At 48.5% G+C, this 22,822-nt stretch overlaps 1 protein-coding gene across 6 annotated transcripts in view; it reads left to right on the top strand.

The window, feature by feature from the left end:
• Positions 1-22,822, top strand: part of tmprss4a (transmembrane serine protease 4a) — a 107,816-nt gene that overhangs the window by 12,823 nt on the left and 72,171 nt on the right. For 2 of the 6 annotated variants that reach the window (XR_015930222.1, XR_015930221.1), the window contains exons 1-13: positions 3,119-3,358; positions 8,901-8,964; positions 10,660-10,800; positions 10,900-11,052; positions 11,566-11,695; positions 11,942-12,064; positions 12,521-12,564; positions 13,293-13,455; positions 13,924-14,090; positions 14,982-15,077; positions 15,603-15,745; positions 16,684-16,833; positions 17,540-19,472. Coding sequence is in view for 4 of the 6 variants with exons in the window: in XM_088619537.1 (XP_088475663.1) it covers positions 3,353-3,358; positions 8,901-8,964; positions 10,660-10,800; positions 10,900-11,052; positions 11,566-11,695; positions 11,942-12,064; positions 12,521-12,564; positions 13,293-13,455; positions 13,924-14,090; positions 14,982-15,077; positions 15,603-15,745; positions 16,684-16,833; positions 17,540-17,551 (1,392 nt within the window). In the remaining 2 variants the exon portion in view is untranslated. Of the gene's footprint in view, positions 1-3,118; positions 3,359-5,036; positions 5,142-8,900; positions 8,965-10,659; positions 10,801-10,899; positions 11,053-11,565; positions 11,696-11,941; positions 12,065-12,520; positions 12,565-13,292; positions 13,456-13,923; positions 14,091-14,981; positions 15,078-15,602; positions 15,746-16,683; positions 16,834-17,539; positions 20,557-22,822 lie in introns of those variants that run through there. The other 4 variants (XM_088619541.1, XM_088619539.1, XM_088619537.1 and 1 more) reach the window with 3 other exon arrangements.

The raw sequence follows: 22,822 nt of genomic DNA, 5'->3' as shown, positions 1-22,822 counted from the left end.
GACATCCTCATTAAATAACTTACAGGGCCTAACGAAGCTGCTTTTTCCCCCACAGAAAATCGGTTCACAGGATCCATGTATGGCAAAAACAAAATTCAAACGACAATGAAAGCTATTCCTGCTTTCCATCAAGAGGAGTTTGTAAATGTATGTCCCCTGTGAGTGTTCCCTAGACGTAGGAGTTCCTAATATTCCGTTTCCATCATCATAGCGTTTCCTATGGAATCAAGTGGTCTGTGACTTGACACTGAGATTCCACACCGCGCTGTAGATGGGGACACAACACTGAACATGTCCTGTTGTGAATGTTGCTCCTGAACATCTGGACCAACAGGGCAGCAGAACTGAGAGAGACTTCATAGCTCAACCTCATCCTGGTGAAGTGGTGACCAGGTCTGTGTAGGATATATTCATTTCTTCTTTACGTTAGATTTTTCTTTTCATTTTAATTAGGCCCCTGTTTTTTAATCTGGATTAAAACCTTCTGCACATCGGGTGGGGGTGAGGCAGCCTCCCCTACACTACTTCATTCACACCACAAAAGGCTGGTTAAAAATCCATGTCTTTATTGTGTTGTTGCTGATGAAGATGACTCCTCTGGCTTCTTCTTGTTGGTTCAACAAGGGAACGGCTTCATTCAGAGAGTTACACTACTGTACCGTATTGTACAGGAGCACTGTGGATGGTGTTCTTGTAGATTCTTGTATTTCAGCTACATAAAACAGTATTGTACAGCTACACAACAGCCTACAGAGGCGACCCACTTCCATGCCATAGGAATGGAAGTCCAGCAATGCCAACACAAGCGCTCTCGCACACTTTATTATAGTTTTGTCCTAGCTAGAGACATTTCATTGCTATTTTTAATTAACTTCCGCATTGAGGCTATCGGCGATTGATCGCCAAGCGTCTTCTCTGGCTTTTGCAGTGGCCACAGCATAGCTCCTCGCCCGTACAACAGATTTTATCCTCGGACGTTGCCAGTAAGAGCTGCAGTTCGTGGTCGCCGGTTTCAGACCCGCGCTCCGTCGCCGCGGTTCTGCCCGCGGGGGTACCCGCCTGCCTGCGGAGGCGCGTCGTGAACGCGCAACTAGTGTTCAAACCCGAATCGCTTTCATCGGACCGGCGCAACCAGGTCGGCCGGCGTGGAACCAGGGCAAACAGTCAGTTTCAGGGTTAATTCCACCCTAGTTTGAGAAAGTCTTGAACCGGTTGAACCAGCTTCGTGAAACAGTCCCCGGGCTCTTTTATTCTGGGTTTTATCGCCTGTCCTAACGCCTCCTCGCGCTAATGAGGGTTAATGAGCCTTAATGAGCAGTCATTGAGAGGGCAAAGCACGTGAAGGTCGGATGCTTCCAAATGCAGAACTCCTAGCAGCACAGTTCATTGTTTGTGTGATACCGGGCTCCCAGTCAAAGACTTCCAGATGCACAGCTCCACCCTAGTGGACCCCTTGGGGTTTCTCATTGAGAGAACCTGGGTGCGACCACCCCACCCGGCCACGAGCACAAAAGCCGCAGTTTGTGGCTGTTCGTCTGGGCACTTCAAGCAGGGACTGGCACCTCATACAGAAAGCACGTGCAATTTAATTGTTTTGATATGACAGGGGATTGTCGGCGCCTGTGTCGATTATTCCCGCTGTAGAGCGTTGGTCAGGATTCTGGATTCTGGGTAACTGGGAGGTTGCGGGTTCAAATCCCGGGGGAGACACAGCTGTCATCTGAATTGCTCCAGTGATGCGGAGAGTGTGCGCTTTGGACAAAGGCATCGCCAAGTCATTCGGAAACTGTGTTACAATTCAGGGGGTCCGCTGTGCGGAGCTGCGGTGGGATAGGTTTGAAAAGTTACCATTACACTTTCATTGCATTTCTACACAAATTTGAAGCTAAGAATGAGAGGCTGTAACCCATCTGCAATGCCAAATCACCATTAAAATGACCTTTTCTGTGCGGCAGAGGTTGTGTTTACAAATCTTTCAAGTTCTGCTGTTATAAGACCATAAGAACATTTGGCCCCCTCTAGCCAGTTTTGGATGTTAGCTGGATGAGATCCGGGGATCAATTAGCTTCTGTTTCTGGAAAGAAGCCAGGGTATCGGCTTCAACGACAATGGCTGGGTGGCTTGTTGCCCTCTCCCACAACTCTTTGTGTAAGGCAGCGCCTCCCGTTCCCAATTTTGTTTTTTGTTTTTAAATGCACTTCCAAATAGTTTCCACTTCCGTCCTCCAGAATTATGTCCCACTGTGGAGCCTGAAGACATCCGCAGGGTTGACCTGGTCAGACGTCGAATACTTGCACCAGGTCTCCTGATAGTCTTCTCTTTTCAGGACTTAAAGGGGTTGCGCTTCCTCTGCCGAGTGTAGGACATGCCCTTAAGCCCCAGAAACTCTCTAGCTGCTCTTCTCTGGACTGATTCCAGAGCAGGCATATCTTTCTGATGACGTGTTGACAACAATCGGGCACCGTATTGTAAAGGAGGCCTTATTATCGCGTTACGCTGTTTTTAACGTGACATCGCCTGATTTAAATTCAACATTTCTGACGACATATCCTAGCAGTTTCTCTGCCCTTGGTGTTTCTCCCGTATGTTGTCTGCAGGATGTGGGCGATGCCTCCGCATGAAAACCCTTCTTTTCCCACTTTGAGTTTGGAATTGGAAGATGATGTCTGACACGCCTGGGCGGAGCGGGGGCTCTGTGGCTCAGGACCTGCACCTGTGACTGGAAGGTTGTCGGTTCAAATCCTGCAGCCGGCAGAGGAATCCTACTCGGTTGGGCCCCTGAGCAAGGCCCTTAACCCTAACTGCTCCAGGGGCGCCGTACAATGGCTGACCCTGCGCTCTGACCCCAAGCTTCTCCCTGTCTGTGTGTCTGTATCTCCATGGAGAAAAGCTGGGGTATGCGAAAAGATGAATTCCTAATGCAAGAAATTGTATAGGGCTAATAAAGAAACATTAACATTAACATTAACATTAAGCCTTGGGGCTGATCAGCGAGGAAGGTATCGTGAGAGAGAGAGACAGAGGAGGGGGGGAGTCTGAGAGGTGTCTTGTTTCAGGTTAAACAAGTCTGTGCTGGGGCAGCGTTTTGTGAAGAGATCAGGCTCGCTGTCGGGCCCCTCCCTCTGCGCAGTACAGGAACAGGAGTTGCTTACCTGCACTTGCGCTGTGACCAGAGACAAAGCCGGAGTGAAAGAGGAACTGGCGAGCAGATCGCGGACCGGGGCCGGAGAAAAAAATAACAAGATTTCCGAGGGGTCTCTTTTCCGAGAGGAGCAGGGCTTGGGAGCAACAGCATCCCAGCGCGAGTTTGTCAGTGTGCGCGCGGCCAGGTGTGTCGCTTTACAGGGCAGCCATGAAGGTGAGTCGCCCCAGACTCCGTTAGCTGTCGGGACAGAGATGGGGAAGCGTCTGAAACCAGGAAAGGGAAAAGTGGGCTTGCGTCCCCCACATTTGTCTCTGCGGTCTTCATTTCGAGACCGCTTTGGGTGCAGAATATCCCGCGCACATCTTGACAACTTGAGCGCTAATGATAATCGGAGCTACTAAGGCGAAGGATAAGAATAAAGATAGTGGTCATACATTTCAGGCGTGGAGAGATTTTAATATGAGATCAAAGGTCCTGTATGTCTTCATCTTGGATATTTATTCCTATGAAGTGTCCCCTGCATGGGAGAGACTCTTTGGGGATTGTTCTGTCTTGCTATTGCAGTTCAGACTTTATGATGGTGTTTGTAGGAGGGTAGATTTTTAGAGGGGGTTTATAAGTGGGAGCGGACCAGGGGCTATGTGGCTCAGGATCTGCGCCTGTGGCTGGTTGCCGGTTCAAATCCCATGGCTGGCAGAAGAATCCTACTTTGTTGAGCCCCTGAGCGAGGTCCTTAACCCCAGCTGCTCCAGGGGTGCTGTATACATGGCCGACCCTGTGCTCTGACCCCCAGCTTCTCTCTCCCTGTCTGTGTGTCTCATGGAGAGCAAGCTGGGGTCTGCGAAAAGACAAATTCCTAATGCAAGAAATTGTATATGGCCAATAAACTGATCTTCTAAGCTTGGCCAAGGTGGGCAGACAGACTCTCTGTTTCAGGCAGTGACTTTTGTTTCAGTCTTTTTTATTATTTTCTCTATCGAATGTTTTTCGATTTCAAATCCTCCTCCTCCCTTGACGTTCCAAATGGGATCGATTCAGCTCGGGACAGCGAAGCATCTTTGCAATTTTCCTGCTATGCATGCTGAGATGGTCATCAATCCCAGCAGATGGAGCACTAACGAAGGGATAACAGCTGTGAATGAAAACACCTTTATTTCCAAAGAGTGAGTTAGATTAGCCAGGGTGACTTGAAACTCAGCACAACTTGGAAAAAGGCCGTCTGTGGTCCTGAGTTGCCTTTCAGTGTATCAAGCACTGAGGGCTGTTAAATATGTTTCTGCCAGAGACAGAAGTGCTAAATTTCTCTATTTTTAACATTCATACACTGGGTGTAATAGTCTCTTAAATCATACTTAATTTCCAATCTCTCTAAACTTATTAAGCATAGTTTTTGAGCTCACAGATTTCTTGTGAATTCCACATGCGAGTCCGAGATCACAGGAACTCTTCACCAAATTGTCAGGTAGCTATCATTTAACAATTATAATTGAACTTGTTATCTGTGACGAGTAATGGAATTAACGAATAGCATTAGCTATGTTCCCTTCAAACAGGGTAGCTAAAAGTCAAGGTTTAAAGTTCAAAGGCTCAGACCTGCGCTAAAAGGCTTCACTAATAGAAGTGAAGCTGTTTTCTGAATGTCAGAAACCCTGATCTGGAAAATAGCTTTGATCCTCAGTTATACACCTGGAGCCCAGCTGAAGTGGATTTGGAAAAAGTAGTCACCCCAGGACTTAGCCTCTTTTCAGTAGTAAGACCCAACAGAGACTGTTTTCACCTGTTAAGTGGATAATTTGAGGCTGCCTCTGTCCCTGAAAGTTAGCAGCAGTATAAAACCTGTGTAATTAAAGAAATGGAAGGTAACTGGAAAATAAGCTTTTTATCATTTAAAAGCTCTCAGACAAGCTTGAACTGTTGACCTGTGACTGACCCATGCCTAGTAGTTTAATAGCATTTGGGACACGGTAGAAACCAGCATCAGAGTGTCTTTACAGAGGTAAGAAATCCAGAGTATTTATTCCAGACCTACTAATTTTGGATTAACCTGTCCCACAGGGCTATCTGGATTAAGGTTGGGAAAATGCACTCCAAATGGCAGGTCGATAGTTTTGAAATGGTACTTTATCTCCGTAGAAACCTATATGTTAGCATGGCGTCATAAACTTTAAGTTGTTAGCTAACAGCGTCGTGCTTAAGAAGTGTTTGGAATCCGACTCCCTGAGCTGTCTGGATACGATAAAAACGAAAGGGAACGTAAATCATCCCGTTATTACCGTAATTACGAATACAATGTAAGGTTTTGCATTTTTTAAGAAGGCGCATTTTCGCACTACTCCTGCTTGTTTTTGCCATCTTGGTATTTACAGTGTCCTTGCTCGGGCCTTTTCTGATGACCTGAAAGTTTGTCGAGACCTTGAAGTGAAACCTCTCTCGCCCCTTCCGCAGCTGGGTTGTAATGGCGAAGTGCCGTCGAGGCGCCAAGAGCTTTAACGTTGCGACCGCACCTGCCAGTGCTGATGGTTCAGACTGCGGCGCTACTCATGAGAGCGGTCATTTGTTTTTGTTTTTTTTTCCAGGGGGGTCGCTGAAGCCTAAGCAAAAACACTTTCTGGTGTATATATATATATTTTTAAAAGCGAAAATCAGTTGTTTTGGGATCGCCCAGCGAAGCTCTACAGGCTGACCGGAGTGGTAACAACTTCCAAATACGGCGCGAAACGCCATTTCACTGCCCAAGCGTAAGCCCACGACCTGTTAGATTCAGTGGTGTGGTATGTTACAGCTGAGCTCATGATGTTTTAAAAATCAAAGTTGAAGCGGCGGTTGGCAGTTACGTTGGCGGCTGCCTTGGGGTGGATGTTTTCTGGTGAGGCCTTTCTCGGGCGAGCCTGGCCCGGTACCGCGGTTGCTAAGGGTACCGCGGTCGCTTGTTGTCACCTGGCACTGTCCTGCATGAATACCGGGACAGCAGGAAAAACAGCAGAGGGTCTCTCAACTAGTAAAGACATGTTTTTTTTTTCTTCTTTAAACGGCACAAGATTAAATTCTGCTGAGCCACGGGGCCGGAGGCTTTGCTTTTTAGTGCCCAGCCTCTTTCAGATAGACTATCTCGGGGGAACAGTAGCAGGGATGGATAAGAGAGTATCCCGACGGCGGGCGGGAACAGTTCGAGTAGGGAGCTGCGCCAGCAGGCGGGGGCTGCGGAGGAACAAGTTCTTCGAAGAAGCTTCCAGACCCGAAACGTTATTTTTCTAATCTACCCTCCTACAAACACCATCATTGGCATGGAATAACCCGCGTACAGGAATATACGAATAGGCGTTATCTGTTGGTCTCTGTTGTACTTTAAGTGGCATTCAGATTTCCGTTTAGGCGTAAAACGGATTTTATTTCAGTTTATTTCGCCCCTTGTCCACAGTAGTCCTGCGGGGCGAAGCCGTGGGGAAAAAAGTTGCGCCGCTTGTTTTGTTTGAGGGGGGTGGGAACAAACGGCGGACTCCGAAAGTGGAATTTCAGGTTCCACCTCAAACAAACTCGCAGCCTGCGGACAACTTCCTCCGCCGTCAAGAGCGGAGCGTCGAGGCTGTGGGAGGAGGGGCCGCCACATTCTCGCTACAGACGCGTCTCCCCTCTGAATCTCCGACCTGCACTCGGCCTGTTCACTCCGTTAGAAGTATAAATTCATTCCCTCCCCCATTACCAATTTTGTTTCACTCGTCTCTCTCTGTGGCCTATATTTAGCCCGTTTTGTTTACAGGAGAGAGATATTGCTCTTGCCCAGGTGACTCACAGTGTGCGTGTGGACTGGAGTGACAGGCGCAGACTCACATTCTTTCCGGCATTACGGTGTCACAGAGTTTTGTTGAAAGTCTCTGGTAAACACCTCTCGAAATCCCGACCTTTCCTGTTTTTCTTCTTTTTGCTGGTGTTATTTTTTTGCTGCTGGGAGTGTGTCATAACTTAACCCGCATTATATAATTATATTAACTGTATAAAATGCATCATAAGTTCAATACTGTGAAACGCCGACGTGTTTCGTTTTCGGTGATTAAGTAAAACAGTTGCATATTTACTTGATTTGTTTAGAAACATTGTCCCCCCCTTTTTTTTTTTGTCTGTCGGTACGGTATTTTCTGCTTTTTACCGGCTGTGTAAAAGCACCCTCAGGCGCAGATACTGTTGTCAGGTGGGACGAAGAAACGGATGCAATTACAGCGACCAGTCGCTAGAGACCACCAAAGTCACTGTTTGTAAACGAACTCACTGGGTGATAGTTGGAATATTAGGTTTGGGGCTTCATTCCCGTTTGTTTGCCATATAAAGGTTGCACAGAGTGGTGGTTATGGTTCTGAAACACAATTTTTCATGTAAACCTGAAAGAGAGTCTTCTACACTTAATGGTTAGAAAATGGTTCTCTTTATGATTAATTGGTTTTATGGAACGTAACAGTACAAATACGAACACAATCAAGTTAAAGTTGAGAGCGATCCAGAGACTAAGATGAAGCTGGAAAGCATTTCCAGTAGTCTCACACTAAACACTTCACTGACTCTGCCTTCTTGTTCAGAAGAATCTTTTAATGATGGGTTGCTCTGTAAGGGACCCCACAGCTGCAATAGCTTATATGCAGATGCCATAATTTCTGTCAAAATGACTAAAATCTCCAGAAGTCACTGTGGCTGCTGCTGTCACCCGGCAGCTCCCAGCTGGCAGCCCCCCTGGAGCTCAGCAGTGTGAGCCTGGCCAGTACCTGGATGGGAGACTCCAGGGAAAGCTGAGGTTGCTGCTGGAAGAGGTGTTAGTGGGGCCAGTAGGGGGTGCTCACCCTGCGGTCTGTGTGGGTTCTAGTTTTACTATACTGTAAAAAGGTGCCATCCTTTTTACAGTGAGATGTAAAACCGTGCTCATTAAACATCCCAGGGCGTTTCTCAAAGACTAGGGATGTTACTCGGGCGTCCTGGCCTTTCCCCGATCATGGCCTCCTCATAATCCCCATCTCTGAACTGGCTTCATCACTCTGCTCTCCTTCCCACTGAGAGCTGGTGTGTGGGGAGAGGACTGGAGCATCATCCAGGTGGGGCTGCACATTACCTTTATTTTTTACAGTATAGTGTCCCCATCTCTATACTGGGGCATTAGGACCCACACAGACTGCAGGGTGAGCGCCCCCTACTGGTCCCACTAACACCTCTTCCAGCAGCAGCCTTAGCTTTCCCAGGAGTCTCCCATCCAGGTACTGGCCAGGCTCACACTGCTGAGCTCCAGTGGGTTAATAAAATGCAAATGTGCAAAATCAGTGAGTTGGCTTACTGGTACAGTACATTACTGGCATTGCGGGAATCGGTCTTGATCATCGAATCCCCTAGGATGTTTGAGGTCAGCATTCAGAATGCCGGTGCCTGGTCCCGGGTGAATGTATCCCCTGGAGCTCATCCCAAAGGGCAGCCCTTCCTGCTTTCCAGCCAGGAGCCGTATATCCGGATCGGGAGAAGCAGGTGCACCAGGAAGTGGGAGTCTTTGCGAACATGCAGGGCTGGGCTTGTGATCAAAGGTGAAGAGGGGAGGGTTGTTTGCGAGGTTTAAATATTTACTACCAGCGCTGCCCAGTCGTGCACTCTCTCCCTCTCCTGAGAAAGAGGGCTTGTTTTGCGTGCATCTGGGAGACTACTATGTCAATGTGGGCGTCGATGGGGGGGCCCTGTCGGGGTGCCCCTTGCGCGACCAGCAGCTGACGCACTCTTTCTCCATCTGCAGCAAAAGAAAGCCGCCCAGCAGCCCCCGGTGGAGGTTAGGCAGCCCCTCAACCCTGCAAATTCAGGTGAGTCTCGCACCACTCTGTTTTTTTTTTTTTGCAGGGGGTGGTAGAGTGGCAGTCATTTAAGAGCTGGTGTAAATGGGGGCCAGGGGTGTGTCTAAAACTGAGAAGGGGGGGATGGGAGTGTGGAACAAGCTGCCCAGCCATGTTGTCGAAGCCTCTGGCTCCTTTCACGAGGCAGGATGAGATCCTCCGGTCAGGACGGAAGGTACTGCTTGACGCAAAGGGTGGTGGGAGTGTGGAACGAGCTGCCCAGCAAATGTTGTTGAATTTGATTTTCCCCACCACCACCACCCCTGGCTTTTTTCTAGAAGCGGCACAGTGCCATCCTGGAATTGGCTAGTTATTAACGACCTGTCAGACCAGCTGGGCTGGATGTCGACCTCTCCTCTGTGCGAGATCCGGCTTCCGAACAAGCGGCTGCTTTCCCTCACTTCCTTCTCAGTCCGATCCCTCCCTCAAACAGACTGAATTTCTGAGGCCGGGGGTGAAAGATGTTTCCTTGTTGAATCTGAACCAAGACCTGTAGTGACCAGAGAGCTAATGAGCTGTGGAGCAAGGTGCTCTGAGAGGTTCAAACCCTTGGTCTGATCAGCATTGTAAATGCAGAGTTTTTTTTTTAAGAGCCTTCTGTTTCATAGTTCTTTTATTGGTTGGAAGCACACAAGCAGGTTAAAACACCTGGGACGTTCAGTTTTGTGTTGTCTGCAGCTTCAGTGTTCATAACGTTCTACCGTCTCAATTCTCAGGTGAGTTGCTGTCCAGCCTTTCAATTCTCATACTTTTACTATGAATAATATTCTTGTTGAAACCGAGTGACCATTGTCAAACTTTGCCCTGGGTCTGTCTGAAGTCCTGTGTGCGATCCCAGCACGAGATGAGCCCTTGATTAAGCTGTACAGCTCCTGGAAATGAGAAAGTTGAAGCCGATTGTGAGCCTGGCTGAAATATGCTGGAATAGGAGGGTTTTCTTTTGCTCTGGAGCTTCAGCGACGTTGAAAGTACTGTTCATAAATGCATTGAAAATATTTTTTTTTTTTCCCAACCTTTCACTGCATCACCCTGTTTTAAAAGAAGGAGCTTGGATTAAGTCCAATTTAGTCCTACAGTCTGGGGGGAAAAACGGTTAAGACTGTAAAAGCACCAAGCGAATGATCAGTCTCGTATTGATCCTCTATCTGGAAGGACAGAGCAGAACTTCTTTTTTCCTTTAGTGTCCCAGATGAGAAACGGCGCTTTGCAGGCAAGTATAGGCCAAAATGCAATACACAGTACGTTTAACATGACTTAAAACTCTAAAGCGTGAGGGTTACTCTGAGAAACTGGGCTGTTATAGGTTGAGCGAAGGGGGAAGGTGTGATCCTAGTTTCTGGATGAGTTTGGTTGTGGGCGTCTTTCTGCAATAGCAGTTTCGAGAACCCCCCCACCCCCCCAGGGACGCAGGCGGGGAGATCAGTATGCTCATGGCCGTAAGAGGTGCAATGGGTTTGAGATCTTTGACCCTCATAGTCCTGACATGTTCCCTGAAACAGTCTCCCAGTCTCTGTAGTACAATGTTGTATCGCTCTGGAGCTCACAAACTTATTTTCCAGGTCTTCCAGCCCTGATGTTCTGACTGTCCCCTCCCTGCAGTTCGGAACCGGGTTCTGACTGGAGTTCTCGAACGGGTCTCACCCGCGCTCTGTGTGTGTCTCGCAGGTGAGGCCAAGCCCCGCAGGGTCAGGGCGCAGATGACGGCCAGCTCGCCCCAGCAGGAGAAGGCCCGGAGGAGGCGGGGGATCATCACGGCCCTCATCGTCTTGACGGTGCTGGGGCTGCTGGCCACCGGGGGTTATTTCAGTGAGTGCTGCCCTCCGTCCTCCGTTTCCCAGCCCGCCCGCCCTCTCTCTCTCCTCCTCTCTCTCTCATCGCGCACACCTCCCTCCCCTCTGCCCGCAGTCAAGCGTCTGGTCGACAGCAAGTACCTCTTCTGCAAGACGTCCTTCAAGTTCATCCCCCTGTCCTCTGCCTGCAATGGGATAGAGGACTGCGCCGGGGGAGAGGATGAGCTGTCCTGCGTGTCCAACCTGACGGTCACCGTCATCTTCCCAGGTATCCCTGCCTTCCCTTCTCCGCCCTTCCATCTCGGGTGGCAGCGTGATCCCGAAAGACTGTCAACTCATTGCCTTCTCTTCTTGTATGAAAGTAGCATGTTTCTTTGGTCTGGACCTTCCCTGCAGAAGGCTGGCAAAGGCCCTGTCAGGTGCCTATTTAAGCCTTTGGACAGCCATTTTCAGGAAGGGAAATGGGAGGCCCTTTACACAACGAGTGGTAGAGGGCTGGGCTGCCATTGTTGCAACTGTTTTTCGGAGCCCTTCACAGTCGGGTCAGCCAGGAACTGGTCTTTTGGGGTTAAGGGCCTTACTTAGGGGGCCCAACGGAGTAGGATTCCTCTGCCGGCCACGGGATACGAACCGGCAACCTTCCAGCCACAGGCGCAGATCCTCAGCCACAGAACCACTGCACCGCCCATATATATAGATGAGACTAATTTTATATATATATACACACACACACACATTAGACAGGTTTGCATGCTCATTCCTCCTCCCCCTCTCCCTGCAGTGAGACTGGTGTCCAACAGGTCTTTGCTGCAGGTGTACGACAGCAGATCGGACTCCTGGAGGCTGGTATGTGCCGAGGGATGGCAGCCGAAGCACACCCAGCAGGCGTGCCAGCAGCTGGGCTACACCAGGTGAGGCGCAGGCTTGTGCTCAAGCACCTGGGGGCGTTTCCCCCTAATGCACCGCGCTGTGCTCTGTAGGGGACCTCATTGCCGGTGGACGTGTGTGACCTCAAGCTGCCAGGTGGCAGCCAGCTCAGCGAGTGATGGGACACTTGGGGTGCAAGACTGAGAACCTTATGCATTGCAGCCGGTTTCCTGAAGTTGGTCAAATCTGTTCCTCTCTTCCCCCTCCCCCCCCCCCCCCCTGTGTCTCAGTAAACCCAGCAGTACCTTGGAGCCTGTGGAGTCCGTGCCCCCGACTGTCAATCAGGCATTTGGCGGATTGATGACCTCTGACCCAAATGGAGCCTTCCTCATCCAGGATCTAGTCACTGACCGGTACTGCCCGTTTATCTCCAACTGTCTGCCCCTCTCGTCTCCTGCGACTGGTTCTCGGCCTTTCTGTCAGCTGCCTCCACTTTGTCTATCAAATCTAGTAAGAGCTATTTTGTCAGAGATAATGGCCAGTGAGTTGAGGAGAAGCTGTGTGAAATTCTTCTTTTACAGCGAGACAGGACTGGCTGAATAAACAAGCAGGTCAATCAAGTCCTGATGTAGAGCTCAGCTGGAATGAAAACCAGCTTGACTGTATTGCTCCAGCAGCAGGGTTGGAAACCGCTCTTCCACAGTCTTAGCTGGATGTTCAGGAATCTGTCTGGGTCCATCCGTGCTTCTCTCTTGTCTCCTTGGTCAGCAAGTTGGATAGATATCACCCACGGTTACAGTAATAGCTCAGAACGGCCATTGCACTGGAATTCAATTACTGATGCGCTTCCTCCTCTCCCTCTGTTTCAGCACGGTCTGTTCTTCTGGCATGGTCGTTTCTCTCGCCTGTTCAGGTAAGACGCAAATATTTTGTCAAAATTGCACTAAAATCACAAATGTAACGAAACGGGCGTCATGTAGAAAAGGCATGAACACATCGAAGAGTCTGGTTGCAGTAAAGGAGGTGATATGGCAGAGGTACTCTATGTAGAAACTCTGTAGGTTGAGTTTCATGTCCTAAAAGATCAGGGATCCCCGATCCTGGTTCTGGAGAGCCTGGTGTGCCTACAGGTTTTGCAGGATTTGTTAAGAGGCACTTGCATCTGAAGAGCCTGGGTAAACTGTTAATCTGGATTGAGTCATTAATTGATTCACCTTATTGGCTTAAGTTTCCAGCTAGACAGAGCCTGCAGAGACCCCAGCCCAGAATCCATCCATCTTTCCATTTTCTAGCCCCTGTATCCAGTACAGGGTTGCAGGGACCTGGTGCCTATCCCAGCAGGCAGTGGGCACATGGCAGGGCCCACCCTGGGTGGGACACCTGCCCATTGTAGGGCACACACACAGACAGATGCAAACATGCACACTAGGGGCCAAGTTAACCCACCACTATGTTTGGAGTGAGGGAGCAAACCCACATGATTAGTGGGGAGAACATGCAAACTCAACACAGACAGCACTCCAGGAAATTAACCCAGGGCGCCCAGCACCTATAGGGACCGCTGTGCTGCCCGATCTGTAGGATCTGATCAGGAAGTGGACCCCTCACGCGCGTGTCTAAGCCCTGTGCTGTGCATTTCAGACTGCGGGGAGCGATCCTCGGAGGACCGGATCGTGGGGGGCTCAGACGCCACCATCCAGGAGTGGCCCTGGCAGGTCAGCCTGCAGTTCAACGAGCAGCACACCTGCGGCGGGTCTCTGATCGCTCCGCGCTGGGTGGTCACCGCCGCCCACTGCTTCCCCCGGTGAGCATGGTGCAGAGCGAGGCCTCTCGGCTGACTTTAAGACAGCGAGGAGGATTTTACTAGCCTGAGGAACGGCTTCATGCAGACAAAACCGACGTTAAGATTCCTTTGCATTCCATTAACAACAAAGCAGCCTTGTAGATTTTTTTTTTGTGCCATTTAGTAATAAAGTAAATACAAGGAAAGCATTTTGGAGAGCACGTGGTATGATGGCGCAGTGGTTAGCATTGGTGCCTCCATTTCCTGGTCTTTGAAATGATCAGGCCAATTGCCTTCTTCCAACTGGTCACCTGACAAAAGTGGTGGCAGGGTGCCTCCCCCGTAGCTTTCTGGGAAATGTAGTTCAGCCAAAATCCACCATCTTGTCTGAGTCAACTGTCCTTACACAGTGCCTTTTTATGTTATCATAAGTTTAAAAAAAAAAGCTTTTAGAGCCATTTCTTATTGGTGGTCCTTTTCCCTCTCCAGGGCAGAGCACGTGCTCAGCCGCTGGAGTGTGCATCCAGGGTTGACGTCCCTGGGGTTCACCGGAGGAGTGTCAGTGGACAAGGTGATCGTCAACGGCCAGTACAACAGTTACATCAGCGACTACGATATCGCCATGATGAGGCTGTCGTCTCCAGTCCAAGTCTCGGGTACCGTAGCTTTTTAAATTTCTCTCTCGCGCTCCATTCCCACCGTCTTTTAGGATGGAAGCCAGCAGGTGATTCTGGAGAAACCCAGCTAATTCGTTGGCAACCCAAGCAAGTGTCTTCCATCTTGACATCTCCAGCAGAGGCACTGGAGATGACAATGGGCTTCTCCAAGACCTCCAAGACCTCCCCTTATGGTGGTCGCACTTTGGTTTTGCAGTCATCCTTAATCCCATTATCCTCCACACACTCTGAGAATGAGCAGGATTGTAATCATGTATCCAGTACACAAATTCAAGGGTTTTTTGGGTATGCAGTGCACCCTGTTAAATACAAATATTTCAGCGTCACATTGACATGTCCTTCTGTAAGCATTTTACAATTTACTGCTGTTCCTTGATGTATGCTGAAAAGCTTGTATAGAACATGCAGCTTGGGGCACAATGTAGTGTCAAAGGTACTGTGAAAACTGTGTGTATTGGGACAGTGAAGTGAAATTCGTCACTTTGGCTAGGCACTATTGATATGTTGTCTTTCTGATCAAAAGGTATGGAATGTCAGTTTCTTTGCTGTTCCAAAACTTGCACTGCTTTTCTTTAAAAAAAAAAAAACAAGTTTATTTAAAACCCTTTGAAAGAATTATACGGGAGGGAATTTTTTAGATGTCAAGTAGCTTTGTTGTCAAAAAAGGGCATCAGTAAATAACTTGTGGGTTAACTTTGAAAGGCTGAATGTGCAGCTGATGGCACAGGCTCGACGAATGATTTATCCAGCAGGAAGTGGGAGGGCATTCTTGAATGTACTTCAGAACCCCCGGTGCACTGTGGGATATGGATGCTCCTTCCCAGGGTGCACTGCGCGGACGCTGACCAGTGCGCGTCTCTCTCCTTGCAGCCACCAGTCGGCCCGTGTGCCTGCCCGCGTTTAATCAGGAGCTGCCCTCGCAGGCCCCTCTGTGGGTGACAGGCTGGGGGTATCGGGTGGAGAAAGGTAGGGCACCCCCCAACATCATTCGTCTTCTTTCTTCCATTTTCGCTCATGCCTCCCCGAAAGCGCCTACTAGCAGCACCCTGACAAACTAGCCCCTAGTGCCAATGAAGGAAATGTACTAAGACTGACCTGTTGCTCTTTTTGATCATTGCCCCACCCCTCGGACTTTGTGACGTGCATTTTTTTTAAATACCGTGCAAGATTTCCCACAGGCCTTTGCGCAGGCGCCCCCTTGGCTAAGTTCTAATGAAACTGTGCATCCTGCTCCCACCCGAGGCTCTTAAACCTGAGCTTCATTCGGTTTCCAAAGAGCCTTTTAATGACAAACTACTTCAAAAGTGTTGCGAGAGACATATTCAGTATTTCTGGTGTAACTCCAAGTAAGTGGGTTTGTGGGAGAGAACCACTACCTCCATGAGTGCCATTGTCCAGTTTACAGGCTCCACTCTCCTGCCCCGGTTGCTGCCGAGATCTCTTCCTCTCGCACCCTTGCTTGCTCTCAGAGCCCCTTTCTCTGTCTCGCAGGCGTGGTGTCAACCGTGCTCCAGCAGGCCACTGTGCCCCTGATCGACAGGGCCCGGTGCTCCCAGTCCAGCGTGTATGGCAGTGCCATCACTCCCAGAATGCTGTGCGCAGGCTACCTGGAGGGCAAGGTGGACGCGTGTCAGGTAGAGATGACCATATCCCGTTACTGGTGTAGGCCGAGGTGGTGACACGCTAGTGTAAAACACGGTGGTATCCCCTCTCCCTGGAGCTGGAGTCTATCCCAGCAACCAATGGGTGCAAGGCAGGGTACACCCTGGATGGGACACCAGTCCAGCATATAGCACACACTCGCACCTGGGCTAATTAAGCCACTAGCATGTCTTTGGACTATGGGAGGAAACCCATGCGTAGATGGGGAGAACATGCAGACTCCACACAGACAGCTCTCCAGGAAATGAACCCCAGGACCCATTTTCACAGAAGCTAGGCTGCCTAGATGATGCAGGAGGCAGCACTGCACTGACACACTACTGCTACTATCCTCACACTTACATGGCACGCTCCAGACACTCCACTCAGAGCTCTTTACAGGTCATGGGGATCCCCTCCACCCCCACCAGTGTGCAGCCCCACCTGGATGATGCTCCAGTCCTCTCCCCACACACCAGCTCTCAGTGGGGAGGAGAGCAGAGTGATGAAGCCAGTTCAGAGATGGGGATTATTAGGAGGCCATGACTGGGAAAGGCCAGGGGGGAATTTGGCCAGGACACTGGGGTAGTACCCCTACTCTTTCCGAGAAACATCCTGGGATTTTTAATGACCATAGAGTCAGGACCTCGGTTTTGTGTCTCATGTGAAGGACGGCGCCTGTTTACAGTGTAGTGTCTCCGTCACTATACTGGGGCGTTAAGACCCACACAGACCGCAGGGTGAGCGTCCCCTACTGGCCACACTAACACCTCTCCCAGGAGTCTCCCTCCCACTGACCAGGCTCACACTGCTGAGCTTCAGTAGGGCTGCAGGATGATTTAGCTGCTGGCAAGACTGATACACCCACAACACACTTGCCTTTCAGTCATCTTGTGGGTAAATACTGATGCGCTCTCTCTCTCTCTCTCAGGGGGACAGCGGGGGACCCCTGGTCTACTTCCAGAGCAGCTGGGAGCTGGTGGGGGTGGTGAGCTGGGGCGTGGGCTGTGCCCGGCAGAACCGGCCTGGGGTGTACAGCAACGTGCAGAGCTTCCTCAACTGGATCCACGTGGTCATGGAGGTCAGTCCAGCTCTTCTGCTCACCAACTGGGAGAGTACTTCACTACTGTGGCATGCTGGGATTTTTAGAGCGGTCCTCATGTCTGTTCCTCGCGCACACACACGTCCTGTTATAGAGGATCGTGTGTTCTCAAATTGCTTGGCTGGGACATCTAGAACTGCAGACTCGGCCTTTCCCCCTAGGGGTTTGGCGTTTCTGAAAGTCGGCCTGTTTCGGAGAGGGCTAGCTGTCCTCTGATCCCTGACTCTGACTGTGCTGCACTCATGCATTTGAATTTGTGGGTTATCACCGAACAGGTCAAAATTGTTAACATAAGTGACAAACTATAAACTGCTTTTTTTTTTTTTTGGCAACCTGGTCACAAGACAGGCCTGTTAAATGTGTAGTGAAGTTTTCAGTATATTAATGATGCTATCTGTCGACAATAGTGCCTGAAATGAAGAATTGGAACTGATGTGTGGCTCTCTCCAGTATAGAAATAGAAGCGTGCATATTTTTGTGCAGCGCCAGTGCCCCCTTCTGACCAGATGAGCTATGGCATGTCAGTGTTACAACACTGCTAACCTGCCAACAGGCCCAGAATCCTCACCGAGATCGGAAGCACGGCATGTAGTGTCCGCCAGAAAAGTATAAACGGAATCGGTCTGCTTCCCTGTGTGCTGAGCGTCAAGAAGTAACTCCTTTTTTCAAACATTTCTCTTTTCAGAAAAACCAGTGAGCTTTGCTGCTGAGGACAGATCGAGACGGCAAGGATGAATTTGCAACAAGGAATCGAAGTGTGTACGCGTGTCCTCTCCCAGCATGCTGTTCTGCAGGGGGATGCTGGGTAATCTTTATTCAGGAAGCACCAGTGACGAGAACAAAACTGTAGGGGCTTTCTTTCTTTAATGGAAAAAGTTATACCTGCACATGCACTCCTGCTTACCTGTGACGCTAACTGGTTTCTTGATCCCAACATGCAATTGAACCTTACCCTTACTTTGCATACATTCGCCTATGAATGAAAAGCCTCCAGTACTGAACTTTCATATAGGCGACACCATAGATGTCTCTTGCACAGTTTACATGTTGGCTTGCATGAATTCAATTCAAAATACTTTTCATCTCAGGAGGGCATTTTTTTTTCCCCTGGACTCACTTGTAGTCCTTGGCTCACCCTGTGAGCCGTGGTTCCCTGAAGCCTCCATCAGCTGGCTTTCTGGCCATTACCTCTGGGGGGGCGCTGCTCAATCAGGGGCTTCCAATCCTGCTCCTGGTGGTCCACACCGGTTTTCGTTCCAGCCCAGGTTAAGTTACCTGATTGAACTCAAAATGGAGCTTGATTGGAATGTTTTTAACAAAGTCTGGGACTGTTACGAAGTGCAATAGTTAAGAAGCCCTTCCAGTGAGTTTAAGAGGTCAAAGTTCAAATGAATCCTCCTTTTGAGGGCAATTAAAGGTAGTAGTGTGTATGTGAGAGCTAGGCTGGAACGAAAACCAGGAGCTGTGAGTCTCAAGGATCAAGATTGGGAGCCACTGTCCTAATGAAGCATTTCACGCCTGAGCCTCTCACCTCATTAACTGAATGGAAGCAAAAAGAGTTTACCATTTTTATGCAATTACATTTTTATTACCGTTTTTATGCAATTCTGGTGCGTTGTGCTCTTAACTTAACTCTTAATGTATGCGTGTATAACTGGGTGCATCTATCTTTTAACAAGCGATATTTATTCGAAGGAAATGTGCAGTGATTCAGAGCACAATTTAGGGACTGAACCAAAGAGCAACACTGACCTGAAACTCAGCCTTATTTGCTTATTCGTCTGCATTTTAATGAAACGGGCGATGCGTAGTTCGGTCTTAATTTCGCCGAATCTCGGATCGCCAGCGCAGCACCTGCGACTGGGTAAAAATAGTTTGAGAAGTGCATGCACAAAAAGCACTTCACTCCCACCTTTTCAAAATACAATTTGCAAACAACTTGTGGGAATTCTTGTGGCAGGTCTTTGGCCGAGCTCATCAGAAACACGAAACGCACTTGAATGACTGGATAACGGCGTGACTTCAGTGACACTTTTCTCCACAGGTAGTAACGGGAGAAAAGTGTCACTGATAGGATTTCCACACCAGTTAAGTTAGGGAGAGGGGACTGTAAAATCTCACTGAAAATACCCTGGACCTCTAGGCGGGGCTGATCTATCAACACCCTATGCCACAGTGCCTACTTCTGTGTACTTTTGAAATGCTGAATGCAGTGTATTACCGACGCCAGCACGGCTGGGCAGTAACCATGACCTTGCGCATAATCCCAAAGCAAACAAACTCCACAGCAGACAGCGTTTCCGCGCCTGGCAAAGACCTTAGAGTAACTGTGAGGGTTTTTAAGTCTCGCAGCCCGTTAATCAATTGATCACTGTTCGATTCGTGGTTTAATTTCCCCGTTCGGTTTCGTTTCCAATTCCGGAAGCTAGTTTGTTTTTTTTAAACTGGCTGATGTACCTCAGTCCACTTCCTGCCGTCTCCAGGAAGTGTCCTTTGCGTCATTTCCTGTTTGGCGCCGCTCTCAAAAAGTTGAGTGGAGTGATGCCGCTGTCACTTGTGGGACTCGGGATGTAGACTTTGTGTTTTGTTTTGCACCAGAGTCGCTGGGAATGAAGTGGGTGAGTGAACCGAAAGCGAGCGGCACTTTTCCTAAAAGTGTTGGGGGGTGGACGTTTCTGCACTGTCCTGACACCGAGGGGGGGTTAGCCGGAGTTTGGACGTTTATTGAAACTTGCACAGTGAGCTCCTGCCCTGTTAAAGCGCTGTTAAGCGCTGCAGTCTGCATCTGTACTTATAGCTTTACTGCGTGTTCTGCGCTCTTTCGCCTCGTTTCCGCAAAGCTTTTCCTGGGTTTCGTTATGAAACGCTACACCGTTACGATTCTGGAATATTCCTTAATGAATGAGGTTTTGCACTCCCCTCGTCAGTGTTTATTATAGACAGTCCCCCGTTGCTGACTGTGCAGTCAGGGAAAACGCAGGAAGAATTTCGATTTGAGGTCAGGAAATCCAGGCGCAGAATTGCTAAGAAGCTTTTACTATGGTAAACGTTCATTGGGAAGGCACTTTTAAGATGCAAATGTTTGTTTGTATCCTGCTCCTCCCCGAGATCTCAATCTGCAGGACTCTTGATCCTGGAGAGATACGGTCTCACAGGCCTTGGGGGGGTAAACTGTGATCCTTGATTTGTTTTTTAAACTTCTGTGGATGTGACCTAGATGGGCAATTGTCACGGTCTGTTCAGGGAACAGTGATGCTGACTTGGGTGTGCATGGTAGTCCTCTTGAACTCTGCTGACGTTCAGTGATGGCTGGCCTGTGGGCATTTTCAAGGGTTTATTAGGCTGTCGGATTGAAAAGCCACAAAGGCTTCCGGGATGAAGGATTCGCACACTCCATTCTTGATGTGATCATCATGAATCTGAATTCCAGCGCTCCTTGTGAGTGGACTTTTAAAATCGTGCCATTGTCGTTACTGTAACTTAGTTTTGTTTTGTCCTTCTCAAGAACCACATTGCGTTTCTGTGCTGCTGTAAAAATGCCGGTTTGTAGCTTTTTTTTTTCCCCTTCATGTTTTAACTTGTTTTATTTATGTGTGAGATTTGTAACTGTTACGAAGGATTTATTTTGTGCGCACGCGGTGGTGTTTTCAAGTCTTCAGATTGAAAGTGCAATAAAGTTTTTTTTTTTAATTAAAAAAAAAAGTTCTTGCTGGTTCCTTTTCTGCAGGGGGTCAGAGTCGAGGTTGGGTGAAATGAAGACTGTCTGATCCCCGTCAAGCTAGGAAGTAAAAACACCAGGCTGGGCCTGATTTTAAACCTACCTAATGGGTTATAATGCAGCCCAAGGGCTCTTTTAAGCGATACTCATTCCTGGATATAAGGGACTCGTGTGTCTGTTGGTCCTTTGTTCTAAATGGACACTACATCACTGGAGCTAATGAGCACTTGTAACTGATCTGCTTGCTGGTTTAGTCTTTTTGGCTCCCAGTCCTTGGTTTCCAAAACGCCCTAGTTAATAGGCACAATTTCCATCACCTTCAGCACACCGGTTTTTATGCAGTCTTTTCTCAACTTGTTAATCTGCAAGAGTCAAGAAGTCCACAAGTGTATGCTAGTCTCCAAAATCACTGTGCGTACTATCCCCCTAATACTAAATACTGTTGATTTCCAAACAATACTTCATGCAGGTCATTTTTTTTGTGCAGAAACCAAGCAAATAAAGTATAATCAAACATGCCAGTAGGTCAATTGCCAATTAGGGGCATTCATTAGCACTGATTTATTTCCAGCTTGGGTGCAGACTTGGGCCAGCAGACACGCTGATCTCCTTGGACTAGGGTTGGGAGTCGAGTTTGTTCTGTCCTTTGGGAACTCGCTGCTGTGTCTTAGAAGTTGAGATCTGCGAATAATTCAGTTGCTGTATGTCCTCTTCTGCCTGCAGCACTGTTATGAACATGACGGTTTTTGGTCAGAGTTCAGAAAGGGTTTAAAAATGTAGCTTAAATCTTGGATTATATGATTACACCAACCAGATGGGCATAAATGCAAAAGTTGGCTTTAAACCTAGTGTTATTTGGTTTAAATATTAGACATCTGTGACGCCTGCTTTGCCGAAAAATGCAGGGTGGTATTAGTGGGAGGCAAATCTGCAGCTAATTCAACACGGGCGATTCTACAGAGCCTGGTGCTGCACAGGCCGTTAATGTAATAAGACTGAAATGTGAAACTACTTTTCATCCATTTTCTTCCAGTTCAGGGTCATGGGGAAGCTGGAGTCTATCCCAGCAAGCAGCAGGCACAAGGCAGGGTACGCCTGGGATGGGGACAGCAGTCCATCACAGGTCACACACAGACACAATCATTCACATTCACACCAAGGCCTGTTTTCACAGAAGCCAATTAACTTACAATTGGCCAATATGTGTTTAGACCGTGGGTGGAAACCCACACAAACCTGGGGAGAACGTGCAAACTCTACGCAGACAGCACCCCAGGTCCATACCTGAACCCCCAGCACTGGGGTGCTGCAACGCCGACCACTGCACCACCATGCTGTCCCCCTCAATTTGCAATCTAATTGAAAATAATACTTAGTACTGAGAGGGAAGGCAGAGGGGCAAATAAGTTAACAGAAAGGTAATGCAGGATGAAATGGCAGAAAACAGTCGACAACTAACAACAGTGGGAGCAGCTACAAAAGAAAGGTGGTGATTAGTATAACACTAGAAACACATTGGCTGTGTGTTAGCTAATTATTCTATTATAGAGTCAAGCAGCAAATCCTTACATGGACCTGATCAGCAGTCTGTATATAAAGGGGTGTATCAGGGGGAATAGGTTGGGACCACTCTCCAGAGTCTTTGTCAGTCTTGTTATATTTCTGAATCAAGCCTCTTGACCTTAAGATTGCAGTTCTTGAGAGATTTTAATTGCTTTGGTACCTGGTCCCCTTTTGCTAAGGGGGGAGTCTGTCACAGCATCTGTCTGAAAAGCTCGAATGAAAGCTTGTTCTGTGGGTGACTAAGATTTGGCACTGCTTCAGAAACTTGTTATATTCCCAAGAAAGCTGTTGGTTTCTGTGTGAACAAACCACACCGTGAGGGTTTTTTTTTTCATTTTGTAAATTGCATGTCAGCAATGCAAAACATCCAACATTTTTAATGCCTCTTTGTGTGTTGGGGATCAGCGTCTTGCGAAAGGTTTCTGCTGGCGTTTCATTTCCTTCACCCCTAGATTTTGCGTTTGAGCTGCTTCTTTTCTGCTGACAAATATTAATTGACAAAAGACGCCCCATTTTGGTGAATTACAAACATTGACATCATTGGAAGGGGATAACTTTTTTGCAAGACACTCCAGTTCACTGTTCATTTGTTTAGATTATATGTAAGAAATTACAAGCAGCATTGGTAAAATTCCTGTTCTGCTAATCTTGTATATACTGCCAGCAGCTACATCACCCTGCAGCTCC

The sequence above is a fragment of the Lepisosteus platostomus genome, chromosome 25 (assembly GCF_059453375.1).
Source record: "Lepisosteus platostomus isolate fLepPlt1 chromosome 25, fLepPlt1.hap1, whole genome shotgun sequence".
Lineage (NCBI taxonomy): Eukaryota > Metazoa > Chordata > Actinopteri > Semionotiformes > Lepisosteidae > Lepisosteus > Lepisosteus platostomus.
This window is presented reverse-complemented; position numbering and strand designations above follow the sequence as displayed.